Raw genomic sequence first — 22,953 nt, forward strand, 5'->3', positions numbered from 1 at the left:
TTCCATGGCTACAGAACCTTGTCATAAGATTAACTACCAGATAACTATTGTATTTTCTCGAGAAGACACAACAGAGCAACATATCATCCATTAAGGAAAAAAAAGAGTTAGCATAACCAGGACAGAGGATAGGTGCAACCAAATTATCTTAAATTTGACCAATGATATTTTACAAATGCTTGGACCAGCCATATGAATAGCTTCATCTTGAAAATAAGTTAAGTGCTTCATAATACCTGTTGGGCGTGTGTGGGTGTGGGTTCTGTACTCGAAGTGGGTCTTAACCACACTCGTACTCTTTTTTATACTTAATGAAATGACACGCAGGTCTCATGCGTTGTTCGAAAGAAAACAAAAGTTTTACTAATATACTATAACAGAATGTGATGGTAAAAGTTATGCTCTTGAGGTTGTCAATGTCTGTCCATAGCATCAATTGTGACAGGTGGGAGTATGTACCAGCTGCAATACGGAAATTTTTTAATTTGTTGATACGTCGTCTTCAGAAATGCAAACCATGCAACATAGAAAGGTATACAAATAGCAGTTAAGTTCCATATCTTGGTACCCAAGGTTTACAACATAGACTGTCCAAATGACAAGCAAGACAGCAGGACAGCACTCTGATCTGAAATTCATAGATCAGAACATGAGTGAGCTTAACTCTGATGTGCAAAGTTTATGCCTCAACAACCTAGTACAGAAATATAATAGAAAGCCAGCTTTCAATCATTGTGGTTGCATATCCTCTTTTCTATAATGTTCAATAGGAGATTCCACATATATTAGTTTTTTATATCTCAAATAAGAAGTGGTGGATGTGTACAATAGATCAGAATAAATTGCGCCACAGTTGCCCTATGATGCAATTTGTTTTATACAATAGAAGAGGAATTAATACGAGAGCTGGTGATCCGTCCACATCAAAGCTACAATGTGAAAACAATCACAGTTGACGAATTGTCTCTATCAAGCAACAATGTGAAACCAATTATAATGATGTGCAACAAGTTGGATGCAGCCATCCGATTACTGTCTTTATGTTGTCTGGTAAAGTCAGCTTATGTGGCACACACTAATGCACGGGAAGCAAACAAGATAAGTGAACTAATCCATAGTGTTACACCATTTGTCAGATAAAATATGACATGATAGATTATAAAAATCTTTGGGGTCAACAGACATCCACTAGTACACATATACAAAAAAAAAAGCAAGGCAACTATCCTTGCTAAATGTATGATCTTCACTTCTTCAGGATAAGCAGTGTTCTCAATATGCTAATAAATAAATCCTTACATAGATGTCAGCTTTGGATAATAATTTCATCAATCAGTTCACCGGATGCATCATTTTGACAAATTATGAGAAAATGATGACTTCAGAGTTCAAGTACCACAGCTTACTTTCTGGTAGCCGACAAGACACCACTGAAGACTGAACTACAGAATAGACATTTCACATTTGCCTAGGCTGGTAAATAGTCCCCAAGTGCATCCTGAAGGCATTGGATAGGGCTTGTCCATAAAAGGTGCAGCTTTCTTATAGACTTTTCTTTGTAAATTATGACACAGAAAGGGGCTTGTCAGGATCAGGAGATCAGGAGAAATGAACTATAATGAACCACACAAAAGGGTGACCCTGTAAAAGGGAAAACATATATTTAAGAAAGGAAGGACTTGTGCCATGGAGGTACAGGGTTCCAATCAGCCGTCTTGCATAAGAAACAAGGATAAGGTTGCCTAGAAACTCCCTTCCCCAAACTCCACAATATGCATTTCTGCCAGGTGGATAAGTTTCAGCTGCTCATGTTGCCTTTTTCAAACTAGTTGAACAGCTAAACGAATCAATTATAAGGCTGTTCACTGTACTGCATCTCAGGATTCAGAATTCATTTTACAGCGAATGGGCTATGATACCTTATAACTAGATGTCAATGCACTTTGTAATTCTTTCTAAAAAAAATTAGTCTCTACAATGCAGACAACTGGGACAAAGAAGGTTCTCAAATAGACAATTTAAAGAAAGCACAATACTAATATGGATATAGTTACATCATCCAGGAACAAAAGGCGATATAACAAAGGATTTACACTGCTCTCGTATATACTGACACAATCAGACACTCCTTGCCATATATAGATATACCATATATGTACAGATACAAATGTTGTGGCTACATAAAAAGAAGTAAATTCGTATACAACACTTTTTACCTGGCTGAAAACTGAGAAACTGATACAGTGGCCTTGGAAGCAGAAGATGAACTGGAAGAGGATGTTTCACCTCGCACTCTACTTGTTGCGTCAATAAAAGTGGGCCTTGTGGGCTGGAGTTCTGGATCATTTCTCGTCAACAACAACACAACCACTTCTGACATCATTGGCCTTGCAGCAACAGCTGATTGAGTGCAGAGAAGAGCTATCTCCATGATTCTTTTTACCTCCTCTGGCTTATATTCTTCTGGATCTAGTGATTCGTCCACCAAGGCCATCAAGTTGTCACTTTCATACAGCTTCCAGGCCTGTGCAACCATAGGGGATGATCAAAAGGGCATCCAGCACCATTAAGTGTTGGCACATAACAAAGAATTAGTACATTCGATACACGATGATCATATGAAACAAGAATAATACTGCTAAGGCTTATGAAGACTAATAATAAACACCACGATCAGCCTATGCAGTGCTGGAATTTCGTCAATTGGCTATTAAATCTTCAGAATAATGCATATAGTGCAACCCAACAAAGGAATGCTTATTTATAGGAAAAAATTAAAATAAGCATAGATTACAGATTTATAAAATTGTGCGTGTAAAACAAGAGATATGACAGCAATATGGAGTAATGCATGCACCAAGAGGGAAGTTCATGAAGAATGATGGATACCCATTCGAGCAGGTACTGTGTTTCAGGCTCAAGCCTTGTATCGTTGCTCTTCCGACCACTTAGTATTTCCAAAACAACAACACCAAAGCTGTATGTGTCAACCTTCTCTGATAGTTGGCCATGGATTGCATATTCTGGAGCAGTGTAGCCCCTGCCCAATAGAAAAGAATATAATAAAAAATATAAGATAAGTGCTTAATTCATAATGCCATACTCCATCCAACCCAAATTACTATTCGTTTTGGCTTTTCTAGATACATAGCTTTTACTATTACCTATGTATCTAGGAAAGCCAAACAAACGGTAATTTGGGACGGAGGGAGTATTTGCTTGTTTAAACTTACAATGTTCCTGCAAATTTTGTGCTCAAATGACTATGATCATCAGGAAGGAGCCTCGCCAAGCCAAAATCGGCAATTTTTGGCTGAAAATCATCGTCAAGAAGAACATTGCTAGATTTAATGTCACGGTGTATGATACACACATGAAACTCTTGATGAAGATATGCAAGACCACGAGCCATGCCAACAATGATGTTAAATCGCTGCCTCCAATTGAGGGTTCCATGTCGCTCACCTGTGATGCCATTATGAGACATTGCACAGAGCACATGTCAGTAATGTTATGTTAACCAATTGGCTCCGCTTGGACTATCAGCAAAGCAATTCTCAAAATATACCCAAGAAATTGGAGTGGATTTACTCTAGTTATAGTTGTAGGTGGATTCAGCTAAAACTAATGGAACTGTCTAGCATAATCAAATGGGCAGTAACAGATGCATCAATAAAAATAATTTTCTCAGCAGTGATCTGAAAACCTAAGAAAACTAAGTACCAAGCATCAAATATCTGAGAATCTTAGGTTTGAGTAATATACCGTAGAGGAACTTGTCCAGGCTACCATTTGCCATGTATTCATAAACAAGTAGGAACTCAGAGCCCTTCCGAGAACAACCAAGAAGCCGGACAAGATTCCGGTGATGAACATTGCTGATCAACTTCACTTCACTTTCAAAATCAGCTTTGGCCCTGCTAGTTTCCATGACTATCAACTTTTTTACTGCAACTGTTTTCCCATTTTTCAGCAAACCCTGTCAGAAACGAAAAGCCTGCTTGTAATATTTTGTTATTTCTAAGTTTTCTTGTTCTATAATCAGCAAATTAATATAGAAGATTAGTTATATGACCAGCATACCTTATATACATCTCCAAAACCTCCTTCTCCAAGTTTACTCTTCTCATTGAAATTATAGGTTGCCGCCTTAAGATCACGATAGTAGAAACTTGTTGGACCTTGTAATTCTGTTGCTCCAAGTATATCTCCTAAAACATAGAACAGTCAGGCAAGGAAATGCCAGAAAAAATAGTTTGATCGGTTTTTCATTTGACTCTTTGCAGACAAATGTAATTGCAAAATACAGAGATAAAACCCTTTTTTCCTTTTCAAACACAGAGTTGTTATACTCATGGATGAAAACGAATATAAATAGATCAATGATAAACTCCAAGACATTTTATGCATAATATATCACTGAAAACTACAGAAATCTGCAGGGTGGGTGCCCAGCTGTTGGGAGCAAAATATGGAAAAGTCAATATTTAACTAAGATCAGGTTATCAAATTTGGTTTTTATTTTACTGTGGTTCTATAATAGCAGCAAACAGTAAAGTGTAAGACATTGCTCAAGTTAAAACAAAATAAAGTACAAAAGTACTGAAGAATCAGAGTCTGCAAACAAAAATGACCAATAATTTTGCTTCTGGTAGAAAACCGAAGTATGGAGGCTATGAAAACATGTCTACATATAGATATGTAAAGAAGAATAATCTGTTTCTATTCGTTAATGTACTAGCCTGACTTATTAAGCCACTATGAATAGCCAACCAATTTAATTGGCAAGACTACCATATAAACAGAAGGCTTGGCAATCCCAAATCCCCAATACCATTGAAGATCATGTGACGCATGCCAGTATCAATAACATGATTGACAATCATTGGTGATAAAGCTAAACATGCTGCATCCAACACAGACCAATAAGGCCATAGCATTAAGAAGTGTTCTCATGAAAGGAGCAATTCTGCTAGTTTACTTGATCACCCTGTAAGAGAATTTCATGACAAATGGTGGAAATGCTGAGTCTGATAAATGCTAGGCTTCATAACGTTTTACCTCTCCGAGGCTTTAGTTTTCTAGACCGATGTATCAATAAGAAAGTCAACAGCCCAACAAGAGACAGGAAGGCTACACCTCCCAGAATGCCGCCTATGATGGCTCCTTTCTGACTTGATTTCTTCCCTGCAAGCAATCATGCATTCAGAATTAAAAAAATTATTTCATTGGTTCCATTTGGAGAACTTGCTGTTACTTTCTATTTGAATCCTCACTACGGATAAACTTCAAGCCAAACCACTCCCTTAAGCAAATAAACTGATCAGAACTTGCAGAGAAATTAGAGGACACCAAAAAAACTTCTGACATTGGATTCTGAAATGTACAAATGTATGACAAAGAAAATCCAAGGGCACTGAAATAGATATATTTGTTTGAGCATTAGAGTGTTGCTACTCAAACAAACCCCATCACCAAAAAGTTTAGGAATGCACCAATACACCAATGGGACCATTCTGGCTTAGGTTTATAATTAATATATACTTTTACTCGCAGATGAAATACCCCTTCAACAAAGCAGTACAATTGATTTCTAGAAGCGATCTGCTATGTTAATGTCAGAATCGCAAATTTTAAACTAGAATGTAGATCAGCAATGACTCATCGGGAAATAGTTGCTTAATCCATAATGCCCGAGCGAGTGAGAAACATGGGGGCACATGGCACGGTCTAACACTACAAAAACATCTCGAAGTAATTCACGCAGCAGCCATCATCCACAACATGGAAGCCTTGGTTAACAACCCAAGCAAAAACACAAAAGCACATGATACGCTAGCAGACTCACCGGAACGCAGGTACACAGCGAGGTCCACAGTCGCGTTCGCCGGGAAGAACGGCCTATCGGAGTATCTCATGTAGCAGCCGGCGTCGACGGCGCGTCCATCGGAGTTGGGCGGGCACCCATCGATGTTCCCCACCGCCACCTTGAGGCACTGCGCGCAGCCGGCCTCCCCGACCGTCTCCACGCACTGCGCCGCCGCGTACACGCCGCCTCTCGCGGCCGCCGCGGCGAGCCCCGGGGCGCGAGGCGCGGCCGCCGCGAGGTCAGCGACCAGCGCCCGCGCCGCGTCCGCGAAGCCGCCGGCGTCCACGGCGGAGCCGTTGCAGAGCTGCGTGTTTCCCGGGAGCGTGGACTGGTCGAAGAAGGCCGCGCTCTCGTAGCGGAGCGCGCAGCCGTCGAGGATGGCGCGGCCGCCGTTGGCGGCGCCGCAGGCGGCGCGGAGGCGCGCGGCGGCGGCGTCGAAGCAGGCGACGCAGTCGCGGCCCGCAACGTACGGGCGGCACTGCGCCATGGCGAACGCCGGGGCGGCGGCGCGCGGCTCCGCGGCGGTGGCGAAGCCGCCGCCGCCGCCGCCGCCCGCGGCGGAGAGGTTGGCGCGGAGGCCGGCGAATGTGGAGTTGAGGGCGGCGAGGAAGGCGGACGCGGGCGTGGCGTTGTACTGGCTGCACCCCAGGTTGAGCAGCGTGGCCTGCGGGTCGGCGAAGGCGGCCGGGGCCCACGCGGAGGTGGCTACCAGGGCTAGAGCTGGCAAGAGGAGCAGGAAGCGAGCCATGCGGCAGTGCATCGAGAGGTTTGGGAGCCGGTAAGATGCGCGGGGAGGAGATGAAGCGAGAAGGCACCGTCGCCGTTGAGGTTTGGGGTTTTGGACCGCCGCGCCGCGCCGGGCGGGCGGGCGTGGCGTTGTGGGTGGGGCGGGCTAGGGGTGGTAGTGACGGGGATTGGGTTGGATTGGGAAGTGTGGAGGTGTGCAGCGGAAGGAGCAGGTCCTAGGTGATTGGTTCGAGGAGGTATAAATAACGGAGGGCTTGAATGCCTGCTGGTGGGGACACGGCATATCCAGCGTTCCAGCTGCAGATCACCGTGGAATTCCTTCTCTTGTCGCTTCTGAGCAGATACTCTGCTGATCCCGATGCAAATTTGATTAGCGTGCGTAGGATAGGAGAATTACGTACGTTTTATAAAAATGAAAGAGAGAATTTGATACTGCTGTAACTGTAATTTTTCTACGTTTCGTGCAAGGACCATCTCAATTATGAACTACGCTGTTTCCTTGGCCTCTGGTAACTCCGAATTAATTTTATTTATGAGTGCAAAACGTATGAAATTAGTGTAGAGTGAAGAGTTAGTCTCGCTCACAGCACAACCTTCAAAACAGTCTATATACCATGTCAACTTTTAAGTTAGCAACTGACTTGTACCATTGGAGACACCTTCAGGACTATAGCCTATAGGAAGGCGGTTTAAAAATAGCGCAGCAGTTTGAGAAAAGCAAGAACAACGATATACTCCTACTTGGGGTGTCAAAATGGAGCAATTATGTGCTACTTGCGTACTAGATGGATCCGACGGCTAGAAGCAATTGGAGATGGTGTGTTGTGTGCCGTGTCTTGCCGTGCCAAAGAAAGCAAGAAAATGAGGTATGAGATGTGATAAAGTTATAAGACCACTCTCAATAAGAGTTTCGTTCTCCATAAATGAGATGCCATGTAGGAAAATATGGTGACATGGCATAAGAATTATGAAGAGAAAGAGAGGGTAAATGAGTTTCTTGGGGATTAAACTTGGTTTATACGGTTTCAGCACATGAAACTCTTCCACACCTTCCACTGAGAGCTAGAGTTTCATTTCATTTGATCTTGTATCCAATTAAAAACTTCCATGTCATACATGAATTAAATATAGTGGCTATCTATGAAACAATAAAAATAAAATTTGCATCGTAGGGGTTGTCTGATTTGAGTTTTCATTTCAATCTGGATAACGCGTCAGTTTTGGAAACAGTGAAACGAAACTTGCCATCAAGAATGGCATAAGTTGAGTATAACAAACTACATAAACAAACTAAGGTACCGATATGACTATGCAGTATGATATGATAATATGCATTTTTTAGCAAGAATAATACTGTTTTTTAGCTATATATGCTTTTCATCGGACTCAATCTGCACTGTGAGAGAGCCATGTATCCTTCGACGACCTATCTTTCAAGCCGCTTGGAAAAGAAAAGGCAAAAATATATTTTTCATCCGTATTTTGAAAAGTGTGATATTCATCCCTTATATTTTGATTGGTGCAAATAAATCCCTTAACTAATTATATCGGTGCACTAATCATTCCCACTTAACTTGACAATGGTTTAGTTCCATTTAATGGTGGTTATGTCATATAATCTGACTAATTATTGCTTAGTGATGTAATATATCGACTGACTAATTATTGCTTAGTGATGTAATATATCGACTGACTAATTATTGCTTAGTGATATGCCGAGTCAAAAAATATAAAGCCCACAATAACTTTTCAATAAATCCTCTAAATTGGTTGCCCCTAATATTTTTTTGGAAAATTAACGAAACAGGTTCATACCGAAGTGTTATAGCGATGGACTCAACATAAGACATGGCTCAACAGTGATTAGTAAGATGGTTACATAACCTAAACCATTGTTATATGATACTAAATCATTGTTAAACTAAGGTGGGGATGATAAATGCACCGGTTTAGTTAGTTAAGGGGTTGATTTGCACCGAACAGAATATGAGGGATGAATGTCACACTTTTACAATATTTAAGAGATGAAAAATACATTTTTTTCAAAGAAAAATTAGAAGACATGCCAGCGTGTGCGTATCGTCGTGCAGTGCTCATCTTTCTCACATTCTTTGGACAATGTAATGTGTTTGCCGTGTAACAGCTGATCCGCTACCACATGACGTCATGCGCACAGCCCACGCTTGGTGCGTGCGTCAAAGGTCGTCGACGTCGAGGCCACACGACCTTGATCCAGCAGCGGGTAGGTGGCCCCTTCTACGGTTGAGAAAACTGGCCTGTTCGCTTCAGCTTATAAGCCGGCTGAAAAGCTGAAATGGCTGATTTGTTGTGAGAGGAAAACACTGTCTGGTGGCTGATAAGCTAGCTGAATAAGCTGAAGCGAACAGGCCCCGCGGCTATGAGAAGCTGACCTCGGTGTTTAGGGCAGTCACAACACAAGACACTAGCTATAGTTTTCATAAACTTCATGTCATCCAAAAAACTAATACTAGATACTACTCTTCCAATGTAAACATCACTATTCCATACTTGAATTTGATACTACTCACCTCTCATTATATCTTGGATGGTGCGTAAAAACTAGATCTCATGCTAGGCCCTGTTTGGATACGGGGTGCTAAACTTTAGCACCCCCACTTTTAGTACCCTTTTAGCACTTGGGTATCCAAGCAGGTGTGCTAAAAGTGGTGTGCTAGTAGTGCTAAAAGTGGTCCCCCTCTCCACTTTTTCCCACCATTACCCTCCCCCCTCTCCTCTACTACAATTTAAGAGGAGTAAATGAGGGGCAATGTTGTCATTTTTCACAAAAGGTGCTAAACTTTAGCACAGTATCCAAAACAGACTAAAGTGCTAAACTTTAGCACTCCATTTGAGAGTGCTAAACTTTAACATTATGCTAAAATTTAGCACTTGCTATCTAAATGGTTCCTTAATTTCCTTCTCTTTCTTCATTTCCTCTCTTGCCACATCTTCTTTTATCCTATGTGGCAGTTTATTTAGCCCTTGTTCACTTCCTACAAAACTCCCAACTTTAGCACTATGCAAAAAGAAGATTCCCCATCACATCAAACTTGCGGTACATGCATGGAGTACTAAATGTAGACGAAATCAAAAACTAATTACACAGTTTTATTGTACTTTGCGAGACGAATCTTTTGAGCCTAATTAGTCAATATTTGGACAATAATTCACAAATACAAACGAAGCGCTACAGTATTGCTACAGTAATTTGGCACCTCCCAAATTCGCAAAGTAAACAAGGGCTTAATTTTATGAGCATTAATCATTGGATTGGGACTGCGGCCATCTTGAAGTCGTTTCGGAATATCAGGAATGCAACTTTACACCAACAAGGGGCAGTGAGATGACGGACGACGGGGATTGGCGCGACCTCATGGAAAAAAGACATAGCGCGTTGACGCGCGGGTGGAGGCGGCATTGTGGAACCGAGGAAACGAGGCCATGGGACAGGGACTGCGTGCAGCGTGCCGACAAAATCCCGTGGATGAACAGGGCAGCGTGGGAGCAAAACGCCAGCTCGGATCGTGTAGCCTCGCGGACCCGGACTGCACGGCTGTGCTGCTGTGCCGACGAAACTCTTCACACGCTTGCGGAGGGCGTGCACAGATGGCCGAGACGAGACCCCCAGCTGCTCAGGAGCTCAGGAGTCTGCTAACCGGCGGTCGTGCTTAAAATTTTTTAGATAAGATAGGAGTAGTATCAATGCTAAATGCTAAAAGTCCAAAGTACCTCCATAACTATAATTGGATAGATTACCGAGTAGAATTAATTATGCACACACGTTTGCAGTAATTGTCGGATTTCCTTATTTAGCTGAGTCTGACTCGAGCATTGATGGTGGGAGTAAATAATTGATTCGTTAAATGGGCTAGAAGGTATTATGAGGGTTTTTTTGGATTGTCTGAAAGTTATATGGACACTCTTTGTAGGACAAGTTGTGAATGCTAAACGAACAGTTTTTGTGAGATGAAGGGGGTAATGCACCGCAGCTTTGACGGAACAATAGTATGCTGTTTTTGGATAGTATGCTGTTTTTGGATATCAGTAGTAACATAGTCGCGCAAACAAACCAAAATGTTTGAAAATCGTTTCGGAGAGAGAGGGTTTGAAAATGTCTGGTTTCCTTCACAGCAAATACGCACCTACCTACCTGGGCATCAGTCAAGTTGCTTGAAAAGTTGCAAAGCATACGGGTAAAAAGAGTATTATCTGGCTGACTTTGTTAAGGTTAACCGCGTACACAGCCATTCAAGCGACTGTTTCCGAAGCCTCGCCCAATATAGGTCAACAAGGCACGGACGCACGGTGGTGCTTTTTTCGTCAACTGTGATGGTGCTCCTAGTAACGATAATAACGAGGCATAGCCGCATACAGGCACGGTATGATTACGATGAGTAGGACGTGACCGCGATGGCGCGGCACTTCCTTTGTTGCCGTGAGCTGAAAAACACTTGAAGAGAAGAGCATGCTCTTTTGGCCAACTGGTTCCCATACTCGTAGGATCGTAGTAGGAACGCCGTGAAACGAATCAAACTCGATGCAGATAGATGATGAGAAAAGCAAGCGGTAATGTGCATGGACTGGGGCAAAATGGGGCAACGGGAGAAGTACCGGTCCACGTTTCTGTTTTCGCGTGCGCTCTAGCTGATCACCTGATCCACGTTGTCACGATCTTGATCCAGCTAGCGGCGAGCGTGGGGAGGATCGGTGGACTTCTGCGGTTGAGAGTTGAGACGGGTGGTGGCGCCGGCTACGAGGAAGGAGTTGACCTTTGCTGTTTATAGAACTCGCAGCCCTGTCGGATGTGGCGCGGCTAGTCAACGTTAATACTAATTCATATAGACCTCCTTTGCTTATTGGTCGTCCCAAGCGTGGGGGGTATTACTATCTTGAAGTCATTTTGGAATTATTAAATCAGGAATGCAACGTGACACCAAGAAGGTGGCGACGAGATGACGGGGATAACAATAATCTCGGCCGAACTCACGAAAACATCGCAAAAAAAAAATCGGATATTTTTGTGGGAAATATGGCTCGTTGACGCGCGGGTGGAGGCGGCATGTGGAACCGGCCGAACCGAGGCTATAACCATGGTCCGGTCGTCGTCGGCCGAGCAGCAGACAAGAGAGCGACGCGGCACCAACCTGCGATCGAGTGGGACTGGGGGAGCTAGCGTCCCAACAAAATTACAAAACCCGTGGATGATGAACAGAGTCGTGGGGGAGAGATGGGTGGCAGGCCGGCAGCTCGACCGTTCGCCTGGGTGCACGAACAAAAGGCCCAGGTGCTCATAAGTCATACGTTAATAACCTACCGCAAAAATACCCCGACGCGAATCCAGGCTCCGCACTCCCGTGCGCGACTCCCCTCCTCCCCCAATCGCCCCCGAGCTTCCTTTTCCCGCGCGCGCCTGATCCGTTCCCGCGAGATTTTTTGCTCGGGCGCGCCTGATCCGAATGGGAGCCAGGAAGCTGGGCGGCGACGGCGACGGCGGCGCCGGCGCGAGCGGCAGCAGATGCAGCTGCCACGTTCATCTGCTCCGGTCCGGCAGGGGCAAGTACGGCGCGGCGGCGCCAAACCGAGCTCTTCCGCCGGCCAAATTCACCGAGCCCCAGCCACCTCCACCAAATTCCTCCAAGCCCGACCTTCCCCACCTCCCTGCGCACATGCCGGAGCCGCTCCTAGCCCAAGCGGAGCTTCTCCCCGCCGGCAATCGCGGATCTCGCGGACGCCAGGCCGCCATTTCCGCCGAGCTCGACCTTACCATGGACAGCTAGCCTCGCGCCACCTCCACGCCAACAACCCACATGAATGGAACTCCGACGAGCTCCTGGTGCCCATGCCCTCGCGCTTCCCTCGCGATAGTCTTGTTTCCGCGGGTGTTCCCGACCATGCCGCCGCCGGTGCGCCGTGGCTCACCGCCGGTCATGTTCGGGTGGGTTTCTGGCCGCGTCCTGGAGAGCCTCTAGCGTCCGTCCATCGTTGCTCTCTTGCTCGGCCTGCAGCTAGGCAGGTGTCACGCCATGCGCGCGGCCTAGCGCCGGCAGGAGTCCGGCAGCTTCACCCTCTTGCTGTTGGCGGCGGCTCAAGGCTGTGGTGCGACTGGTGCGGGAGCGAGACTGGATGGGGAGTGGACGATCGAGTAGACAAGGCTAGGGTTATCTGGTGGGCTGTAATGGGCTGCCTGGGCCTTCAAGCAAATACAGCACACAGACAGCTGTTTGTGCTGCAGCTGCACCACTTACCGGGGCCCGTGGGGAACGGGGACGGGGAAAAGCCTCCCATCCCCGTCCCCGCCAGCCCCGACGGGGATGATTTCTGCCCCGTTTAGTCCTCCGTGGGGGTAAAATTTGCCCCATTCCTGTCCTCCAACGGAGGAATTTCCCGCAAGAAAGCGAGGATCGGTCCCCGTTGCCATCCCTAACTCAGAGCACGTCGCAACAGGCAGCAGCCACCTGTACTTGTTCAACAACGGATCTAGCTCAGTGAAGGTGTCTAAGCTCGAGGACTGGGACCTTGGGACGGCATCCGTCAATCTTGAAGATGTCAGCCAAGCCGTCGTCTTCTTCAGCTGCTACGACATTGACACTTGTCGTGGCAAGTTCCTAGTAGCTTGGGCACATCACTGCATGTTCTTGGTGTCGTTGGTTCCCCTATGGTGTTCCTGTCGTTGGCTAGCTGTAGGAGGGAGGGGCGACTAGTGGCGGCGGCGTAGGGGTGACGGCACCTCACGAGGGGGAGGGAGAGATCGTGAAGGGGAGGAGAGGGCAACCCATGAATGGACCTACTCCTGATAACGTGGTTTGTTTTGAAATATTAGGGATTAGTTTTTGAATATCTACTATGGGATGATAATATCTTAGGGAAAGAAAATTTTAGAAGATCCCTACTACATATTTTTGGAAGAATTTTTAAAAAACACTTAAAGTTGCTCTAAATCTATTTAAATAATAGAAAGAAGTCTATAATACCCCGTCTCTTCCACGAGTCTAGAATTCAACTCCGAACCCACAAAGCCCCTGAGCGCATGATCCATGCTGGCGTCAACGTCGCGACGACCCAGGCCCCTCCGCAAACACCCACGGCTGGCAAGGGCCGCCGCCACCACAGACGGGTCGCGTGCGCCGCCGGCACCGCAGCCGCAGGGGCGCGAGCGGGCGGGCGCTGCCATCACTGCCTGCCGCGCGACCACAAGGGCGCGGCGCGCGGGCGTGCGCGTGCCACTGGCGGGGCTGCCGCCGCGAGCTGGGCGCGGCCATGCCGCGTCCGCCGCTTGCGCAGCCGCCGCAGTCGAGGAGCCGGCGTTACTGGGCTCGGCCGCCTCTCGTCATGAGCGTGGCTGCAAGGCACAGTCGCTCGTCAGGGCTCAGTCGGGCGTCACCGCAATAGCTAGGCCGCTGCGTGCCGCGCGTGCATCCGCTCCCGGGCAAGCATACGGACAGAAGGCTTGGTGCAGAAAATGGAGAACGACAAGCAGTGCGACGTGATGCAGCAGTGTGGCCAGTCATTCGTCCTCCGCGTCGTTGCCGAACGAAGAATTAATCAATTTCTCAGATCCCCAATCAAATCCTCTGTTTTCCTCTGTTTTGCTGCAGCAACATCTTCCTCCTCTGTTTCCCTTTTTCCTGTTCTTCTCCCCCTCCTACTCCTAGGCCCCCAATCCAATCCAACGCTGGGCAAATGCCCGAGCCGTACCGAGGCATACGTACATGGACAGCCAATCCCCTCCTGCCATTGATTCCTATCTTGCTATCGTAGCCTGTGAACAGACGCAGCAGCTATGCTCCCAGCTAGGCTCGATTTTTAGACGAGTGGATGCCGATTTGAGCAGGGATTCGCTGGATCTCGACTGGAGGATGTCGATTCAAGTTCATTCCTGTCTGGAGGACATCAATTTCAGATCGACTTCGATTCATCCAGGCTGCTCCCACCGTTGTGCCGAGTTCGCGAAGAGCAATGGAGCTCCCATCCGCAGCACCTGATTTTGCCTTCACTGTTGAGCTCGCCAAAGGTTGATTTGTGTACGCCATCGCGAGAGAGAGAAAGAGAAGGTAAAACGAGTGGGCTGGGCCGGTGCGGCGTGGATCGAGTGTCGGCCGACGTGGATGCCAGCGCAGACCAAAACCAGCTTGGAGTGGGCTCGGGGGTTCACGTACGTGGTTTGCATAGCATGGGGGCGTTAGTTATTAGACGGGTTTGTAGTTCGGGGTTGAATTCTAGACTCATGGAAGAGATGAGGGGGGTAATATAGACTTCTTCCTAAACAATAAGGCCCAGGTGCACTGAAGCATGAACACCCAAAAATTTTCGCGTCCACAGGTCGGTAACACATTAATCTTTATGTACTCCTTTTGAGTTCCTGTAAATTGCACACACTCATACAGAAAGAGGCTGTCAGTATCAGGACCGAGAACTGAACTTTCATGAACCACACCAACGGGTGCCCCGTGCCCGTGCAGAAGGGGAAAATATGTAGAGCTTGTCCCAGTTTGGATTTCTGCCAGGTGGATAGTTTCCAGTTGTTAAAATGCCATGTAGTTCATGTTGCATTTTTTGAACTCGTTGAGCAGCTAAAGGAAGAAATAAACTGGACCGTTCCATGATATGAAAGAATTCATTTTCACAACATGGCTGAGCTAGGATACCTTTAACTAAATGCCAATGTAAATTTGTACTAATTCATGCTAATTAAAAGGAAAAAGTCTATTTTACTTCCATCACCTGGGACGCGCGCGCAGATTCAACTCAGACAGACAACTCATGTAAAGAAAGCCCATGTATAATTACGAAATGCACATCACATACTCATATGGATATAGTTACACCTTACAGCAACAAAATGGATGTTTCAAATGATTTTACACTTCGTTCTCATATATGCATAGATATAAAAGTTGTTATTAGATAAAAAGAAGTAAGGTCATATACAATGCTTTTTTATCTACCTGAAACCTGCGAAATCGATATAGTAGCCTTGGAGGCAGAAGACGAACTGGAGGTGGATGTCTCACCTCTCACTCTACTTGTTGCGTCAATAAAAGTGGGCCTTGTGGGCTGGAGCTCCGGATCATTTCTTGTCAACAGCAACACAACTACTTCTGACATCATTGGCCTTGCAGCAACGGCTGATTGAGTGCAGGCAAGGGCTATCTCCATGATTCTTTTTACCTCATCCGGTTTATACTCTTCTGGATCGAGTGATTTGTCCACCAAGGCGAGTAAGTTTTCACTTTCATATAGCTTCCAGGCCTGTGCAACCATAGTCCATAGTGGATGATCAAAAAGGCATATAGGTGCTTGAGTACTGATACAATACGATCATATGAAACATTGAAACATGAGCAATACTGCTAAGCCCTTTTTTTGGACGTTTCAAAAAACAGGTGCTAAACCCTTTTTTGTCGAAGAAAAAAAATGGCCGAAGTATCCAAACCATATCTTGACGAACACTAATGATAAACATAAGATTAGGCTATGTTTTCTGTGCTAGAATTTTGTCCATGGCAGCTAAATCTTCAGAATTGTGCATACAGTGAAAATCCAGCAAAGGTGTTTTTGTTTCACACATTTTAGTAAGAAATGAAAAATAAAACCATAAGCACAGGTTACAGATGTATGAAACTGTACATGAAAAACATGAGACATGATTGCAATATGGGCAATGCATGCGCCAAGAGAAGTAAAGTTTGAGAAGAAAGATGGATACCCATTCAAGTAGGTACTGTGTTTCAGGCTCAAGCTTTGTGTCATTACTCTTACGACCACTTAATATTTCCAAAACGACAACACCAAAGCTGTAAGTGTCAACCTTCTCTGATAATTGGCCATGAATTGCATACTCTGGAGCAGTGTAGCCCCTGCTCAATAGAAAAATAAATTATAAATAAGTCGTGTAATTGTTACCAAGGCAATATTTGCATGTTTGTACTTACAATGTTCCTGCAAATTTTGTGCTCAAATGACTATGGTCATCAGGTAGGAGCCTTGCCAAACCAAAATCGGCAATTTTTGGCTGAAAGTCATCATCAAGAAGAACATTGCTAGATTTAATGTCACGGTGTATTATACAAACATGAAACTCTTGGTGAAGGTATGCAAGACCACGTGCCATGCCAACAATAATGTTAAATCGCTGCCTCCAATTAAGGGTTCCACGTCTCTCACCTGTAATGCCAAAATGAGGCCATTGCACAGAGTGCATGTAAGTACTGTAATGTTAGTCAATGAACTTCACTCGGAATACCAACATAGAAATTTCCATCTCAAACTGTATACAAAATTGGAGTTTCTTTACTCTTGTGAAAGGAGTGGAGAAGTATTCAGCTAAAAACTAATGGAAACCATCTAGCACAATCAAATGGGCAGTACCATATGCATCAATAAAATGGATTTTCTCGACATGTCTATGATGTTCTTTGAAAACTTTAGAAGATAAAATATTAAATATGTGAGAATCATATACTAGAGTAACATGCCAAAGAGGAACTTGTCCAGGCTACCATTTGCCATGTATTCATAAACAAGTAGGAACTCAGAGCCCTTCCGAGAACAACCAAGAAGTCGAACAAGATTCCGGTGATGAACATTGCTGATTAATTTCACCTCACTTTCAAAATCAGCTTTGGCCCTGCTAGTTTCCATTACTATCAACCTTTTTACTGCAACTGTTTTCCCATTTTTCAGCAAACCCTGTAAGAAAAGCAACACCCCCTTTTTAAAACGAAAAGGCAGTGCTTATAAGAGATACAATATTCTTAACGCTAAGTTTACTAGTTCTGTATTTTGCATGTAATTCACAAAATTATATAGAAGATTAAATGCTACATGATCAACATAGACATCTCCGAAACCTCCTTCTCCGAGTTTACTTTTCTCATTGAAATTATTGGTTGCAGTCTTAAGATCGTGATAGTAGAAACTTGTTGGACCTTGTAATTCTGTTGCTCCAAGTATATCTCCTAAACGACAATGCAGTCAGACAAGGTAATGCAGAAGCAAAATAGTTGTTGATTATTTTGTGACACATCTGGTATCAGTAGTATCATTGGTCATAAAGCTAAAACCCACCGAATGCAACATAGAACAGTAGTGCCAGAGAATCTTCTTGTTTTTTTTTGCAAACAACGTAGATGCTCACATATACAATGCACACTCACCCCTAGTACCTCCATTCCAAATTATAGTTCGTTTTGGCTTTTCTAAATTCATAGATTTTGCTATGCACTTAGATATACATTATGTCTAAATGCATAGAAAAAGTTATAAACTAAAAAAGCCAAAACAACCTATAATTTAGGACGGAAGGAGTATAAAATAAACCTTTATTACCCCGTAAAATGATTTCATGACAAGAATAATAACATCTCAGCATCCGAACATTAGTCAAGAACAATAACATTTTTAGTCTGATTAATGCTTCATAAATTATAACATTTACCTTTTTGAGGCCTCAGCTTTCTAGATCGCCGGATTAATAAGAAAGTCAATAGTCCAATAAGAAACAGGAAGGCTAAACCTCCCATAATGCTTCCTATGATGGCTCCTTTCCGACTTGATTCCTTCCCTGAAAACAATCATGCATTGAGAATTCTGAACTGGGAAAAAAAAATCATTGGCTCTATTTGGGGAACTTGTCTTTACTTTCTATTTGAATCCTCACTACAAATTAACTTCAAGCAAAACCACTCCCTTAAGAAAATAAACTGATCATAACTTGCTGAAAAAAATAAATAAAAAACACCATAAATCTCCTGATTGGATTTCCTGAATGTACAAATGTTCCTCCTATAACAGTTCCTTTCCAGCTTGATTTCTCTGCGAGCAATCATGCACTGGGATAAACTGAAAATAAACTCATAGCATTTCGTCGTCTCTTTTATTGTGGATCTTATTGTTACTTTCTTTCTGAATCCTAACTACAAGCTAATTTCAATCAAAACAACTCCCTGGAACGAATAAATTGATCATAATTTTTGTGAAAAATAAAGAGTCCAAACATCATTGAAACATAGCATTTCCTGAATCTTGAACTGTATAAAGGTATGTTTTTTTTTTGCGAATTGTATTAAGGTATGATAGAAAGTTCCAGGACACTGAAATAGAGTTGCTTCTTCTTTACACCCCAGCACCCAAATTTTCACACGCAGCGCATCAACCATTCCTAGATAGGTACCCACTTAAGTTACACTTTTACTCTTGGATGAAATAACTCCGCAAAGAAAGCAATAAATTGTTTTCTAGAGGTGATTTGCTGAATTGTTAATGACAGAATAGACTAAAGAACTCCGAGACAGAATAACAAATTTTAAACAAAAATGTAAGCTGTAAAGGCATGCTTTGTTACTTGCATAACTTTGCGACATCACGCCTTAACGTACCATAATTTCTTAGGAGTATGTTTGGTTCATGCCACAATGGTTGCGGCTCGCCAAACTTTCTTAGCTCTATGTGTCAAATTATTTTAACTGAAAAGTGGCCCATGCAAATTATAGAAGTAATTCTTATTATAATAGGTCTTAGTGTGATGGTTGCAAGACTAAAAGAATTAGAATTATTGGGTTGAAATACCCTCTCCTCTCCCTTCAAACATTATATGTGTTATATGAATGAGTTTGGATACAGTCACAAATATGCACCACCGTTAGGTATGTATGAGTGTACAATCAGCTAGTGCAGGAATTAACTGGCGCATGCTTGTTGCTTGTATTGCCGTTCACTGTTACTTAACGGAGCCATGCGTGTGCAGTAGTGGATGTTTTATTGGCATAAGAGAACGTATGAAACTGAAGGCTTATTAGCCATACGTTTGCCATTATAATGACCCTGCATGGTAATTAAGTGGATGCTTGAGTTATCACCGAATGGAAACTGTACAGCCAGGCCATGCGTCAGTTCACGGGCACCTAAAGGTGTATAAATAGATGGCCTTGCGACAGTGAAAGTGTGGTGAACCTTAGCGTCACAGGTGTAGAAAAGAAAGTCCAAGAAAAGATCAAACACACGTGAAAGTAGACTAGTCTCTGATCATCGAGAGAACTAGTAAGGCAAGAAGGAAGAGAGGAGGGGGTGTTTAGATACTAGGTGCTAAACTTTAGCAGTGTCACATCAGATGTTTGGATGCTAATTAGGAGGACTAAACATGAGCTACTTATCAAACTAATTGCAGAACCCCTATGCTAATTCGCGAGACGAATCTATTAAGCCTAATTAATCTATCATTAGCAAATGGTTACTGTAGCACCACATTATCAAATCATGGACTAATTAGGCTTCATAGATTCGTCTCGCGAATTAAACTCCATCTGTGCAATTAGTTTTGTAATTAGACTATGTTTAATACTCCTAATTAACATCAAATATCTGATGTGACAGGTGCTAAACTTTAGCATGGGGTATCCAAACACCCCAAATACTTCCAAGATGCAAGTAATAGCATGGCATAAGGTAGGTTTGTGCGGTGTAGCACATGAATAGTTAAGCTATGCGACCCAAACATAAAACATGTTTTATTTGGTTGAATCAATTTGTGCTAATTCGATCTTGTAATGCTTCCGCGAATCGTTTCATGCTTACACTATGTTCCATATGTCAAATTAAAGTCATTTTACTGTCAATCTGTCATGGTCCCATGTGTAAGCGGGCACTATATGCTCTGTTACGTCAGAGTATGCCGTTCCATAGCAAAGGTGAACTCAACTCACCAGAGTGCAAGTACGCGGCAAGGTCCACGGTTGCATTCGCCGGGAAGAACGGTTTATCGGAGTATCTCATGAAGCAGCCGGCGTCCACGGCACGGCCGTCGGAGTTGGGCGGGCACCCGTCGATGTTCCCCATCGCCACGTTCAGGCACTGCGCGCAGCCGCCCTCCCCGACCGTCTCGACACACTGCGCCGCCGCGTACACGCCGCCGCTCGCGGCCGCCGCAGCGAGCCCCGGTGCGTTAGGGACGGCGGCTGCAAGATCGGCGACCAGCGCCCGCGCCGTGCCAGCGAAGCCGCCGGCGTCCACGGCGGATCCGTTGCAGAACTGCGTGTTGCCCGGGAGCGTGGCCTGGTCGAAGAAGGCCGCGCTCTCGTAGCGGATCACGCAGCCATCGAGTATGACGCGGCCGCCGTTGGCGGCGCCGCACGAGCGGCGGAGGCGCGCGGCGGCGGCGTCGAAGCAGGCGACGCAGTCTCGGCCCGCGACGTACGGGCGGCACTGCGCCATGGCGAACGCCGGGGCGGCGGCGCGCGGCTCCGCTGCGGTGGCGAAGCCGCCGCCAGCTGAGAGGTTGGCGCGCAGGCCGGCGAACGCGGAGTTGAGGGCGAGGAGGAAGGCGGACGCGGGCGTGGCGTTATACGTGCTGCAACCCAGGTTGAGCACCGTGGCCTGCGGGTCGCCGACGGCGGCCGGGGCCAGCCACACGGAGGCCACCACCAGCGCTAGAGCCGTTAAGAGCAAGAAACGAGCCAGGCCGTGCCCTTGCATCGCCTCCGGCGGTGGTCGACGAGGCCAGAGCGAGACGCCGCCGTCGAGGTTTGGTTGGGGTGGTTTTGACACCACGTGCGTGGGTCGTGGTCCTGGGAATGGGAATGTGGATGTGCTATTGAAGGCAAGGTGATTGGTGAGAGGAGGTATTAATAAAGGCTTCATGGGGCAACCGTTTTTTCTCTTTGTTCTTTATTTTTATTTTAGGGCATATAGAGCATATGTGAATAGAGGTCATATCACAAATAGACAACTAAATAGACAACGTGTACAATAACTTGTCTATTTGGCCGTATGCAAACCATTTAATTCATATATGAGAATGCAAATCGTGGTGATCAAGTATGCATTTGATCTTTGTGTGCCATCCTATTGTTGCTTAATGTGTTATTTCACTAGGACAAATATCCAATTAAGCACAAGGGCAATATCCAATTCAAGACAACATGAATTTAACTCTAACATTGTAGTTGATAATTTTGGATTGGAGATAAGTGCATAGAAAAACTACTGAACAAGTTTCAGAATTTTGGGATTTATCATTATTTTTCTAGGGATTATGGGAGATCTTGAATGAATAGGTACAAGTATAATTGAGTTAACTAGCCTCTTCACTGTTTATCTCTTCCTTCTCGCATCGAATTGAAACAGAAGCCTTGCCGACCACAGAACATGGCCTGCGATGAGCAGGCGGAAATAGCAAAACGAGCAGCTCGCCCTCCAAGCAGAACGCAGGCCGGGACCTTGAGCGAGGAGGTCGACGGAGCCATGAGCACACGGGTCTGCTCCTGCCTCCGGGATCCAGGCTCTCCGAGTCTCCGACACTGGCTAGTCTGATCTTCATGCACGATGTGGAGCGGTGCTCAGCCGGCGCGGCGAGGAGCGGGGCGTCACCAGGCGGCGGGGGAGGAAGAGAAGAAATCCCTCACTCGATCCGGAGGAATCGTCGCTTGGAATCAACGGTTCATAGAAGGGGTAATGTCTTCGTCGGTAGGCATGGGAGCACGAGCTCGAGCCGTTGACGAACGAGATGCCGGCTGACTGCTGTATATGCTTTAGAGTTTGTTTGGCAGAACTTCACGACAGCTTCAGATTAAAAAAACAGCAGCTCCACCATAGAGTAGCTCCAGCGTGGATCTATGTTCTCACCGTAAAGCTAAGAAAAAGTGTTTGGCTGAGACAATAGCTCCAAATCCAGAAACATAAGTTTTAGTTGGATTGTCCACTAATACTCTTGGTGTTTCCCCCATTTTTCTCATTTTTTCTAATTACAAGGTACGCAACAGTGATCGTCCTGCTATCATATCTAGCCGTTGAATCCGTAGACCGATAAAGATCGGAAAAAAGCCCAGTCATTTTCCTAAGCAATTGATTAATTGTTCGTACATAAATTAATTGTTCATATATAAATAATTGTTCATACATAGAAAATAAATTTGATAATTCACTACTTCATTACATTCTACCTCTAAGCAAGAGCAAGATTAGTGGCCAGCTCATCTCGAAAAATATCCATTGTAGTGACACTGCCTTTTGAAGTAGATCCATCCGATGGAACCACAAATCGATTGTACCGTTGTGGTATTGTAGGGACAAAATTAGGATCATGATCAAACCGAGCAAAGTCTGAATCCTCACTATTATGCTCACGAATGAAATTGTGAAGGACCATACAAGCAATAACTACCATTTTTTGCTTCCACATCGGGTAGTTCGGCATTTTTATAAAATTTGCCATTTCATTTTCAATACGCCAAAAGATCACTCAATCACATTTCGAATAGAAGAATGAATGCGATTGAATTTTTCCTTTGGGATTTTCGATTCCATACCTCTATGCCACTCAG

At 44.8% G+C, this 22,953-nt stretch overlaps 2 protein-coding genes across 2 annotated transcripts; both read right to left on the bottom strand.

Moving 5' to 3' along the window:
* Window positions 1-2,010: 2,010 nt before the first annotated feature.
* Window positions 2,011-6,810, bottom strand: LOC101777698 (cysteine-rich receptor-like protein kinase 2). The gene is made up of 7 exons (XM_004982763.3): window positions 5,849-6,810; window positions 5,062-5,187; window positions 4,084-4,211; window positions 3,766-3,979; window positions 3,234-3,465; window positions 2,890-3,040; window positions 2,011-2,524 (listed from the first exon to the last, which is right to left on the bottom strand). Exons 1-7 carry the CDS (start codon window positions 6,627-6,629, stop codon window positions 2,213-2,215), a joined length of 1,944 nt encoding a protein of 647 aa, XP_004982820.1. The 5' UTR covers window positions 6,630-6,810; the 3' UTR covers window positions 2,011-2,212.
* Window positions 6,811-15,400: 8,590 nt separating this feature from the next.
* Window positions 15,401-21,320, bottom strand: LOC101785519 (cysteine-rich receptor-like protein kinase 42). The gene is made up of 5 exons (XM_022822874.1): window positions 20,338-21,320; window positions 18,075-18,200; window positions 16,570-16,801; window positions 16,344-16,494; window positions 15,401-15,886 (listed from the first exon to the last, which is right to left on the bottom strand). The coding sequence occupies exons 1-5, from the start codon at window positions 21,269-21,271 to the stop codon at window positions 15,575-15,577; spliced, it is 1,755 nt and encodes a 584-aa protein (XP_022678609.1). The 5' UTR covers window positions 21,272-21,320; the 3' UTR covers window positions 15,401-15,574.
* Window positions 21,321-22,953: the final 1,633 nt, after the last annotated feature.

Source organism: Setaria italica, chromosome IX (assembly GCF_000263155.2).
Source record: "Setaria italica strain Yugu1 chromosome IX, Setaria_italica_v2.0, whole genome shotgun sequence".
NCBI classification, from domain to species: Eukaryota; Viridiplantae; Streptophyta; class Magnoliopsida; order Poales; family Poaceae; genus Setaria; species Setaria italica.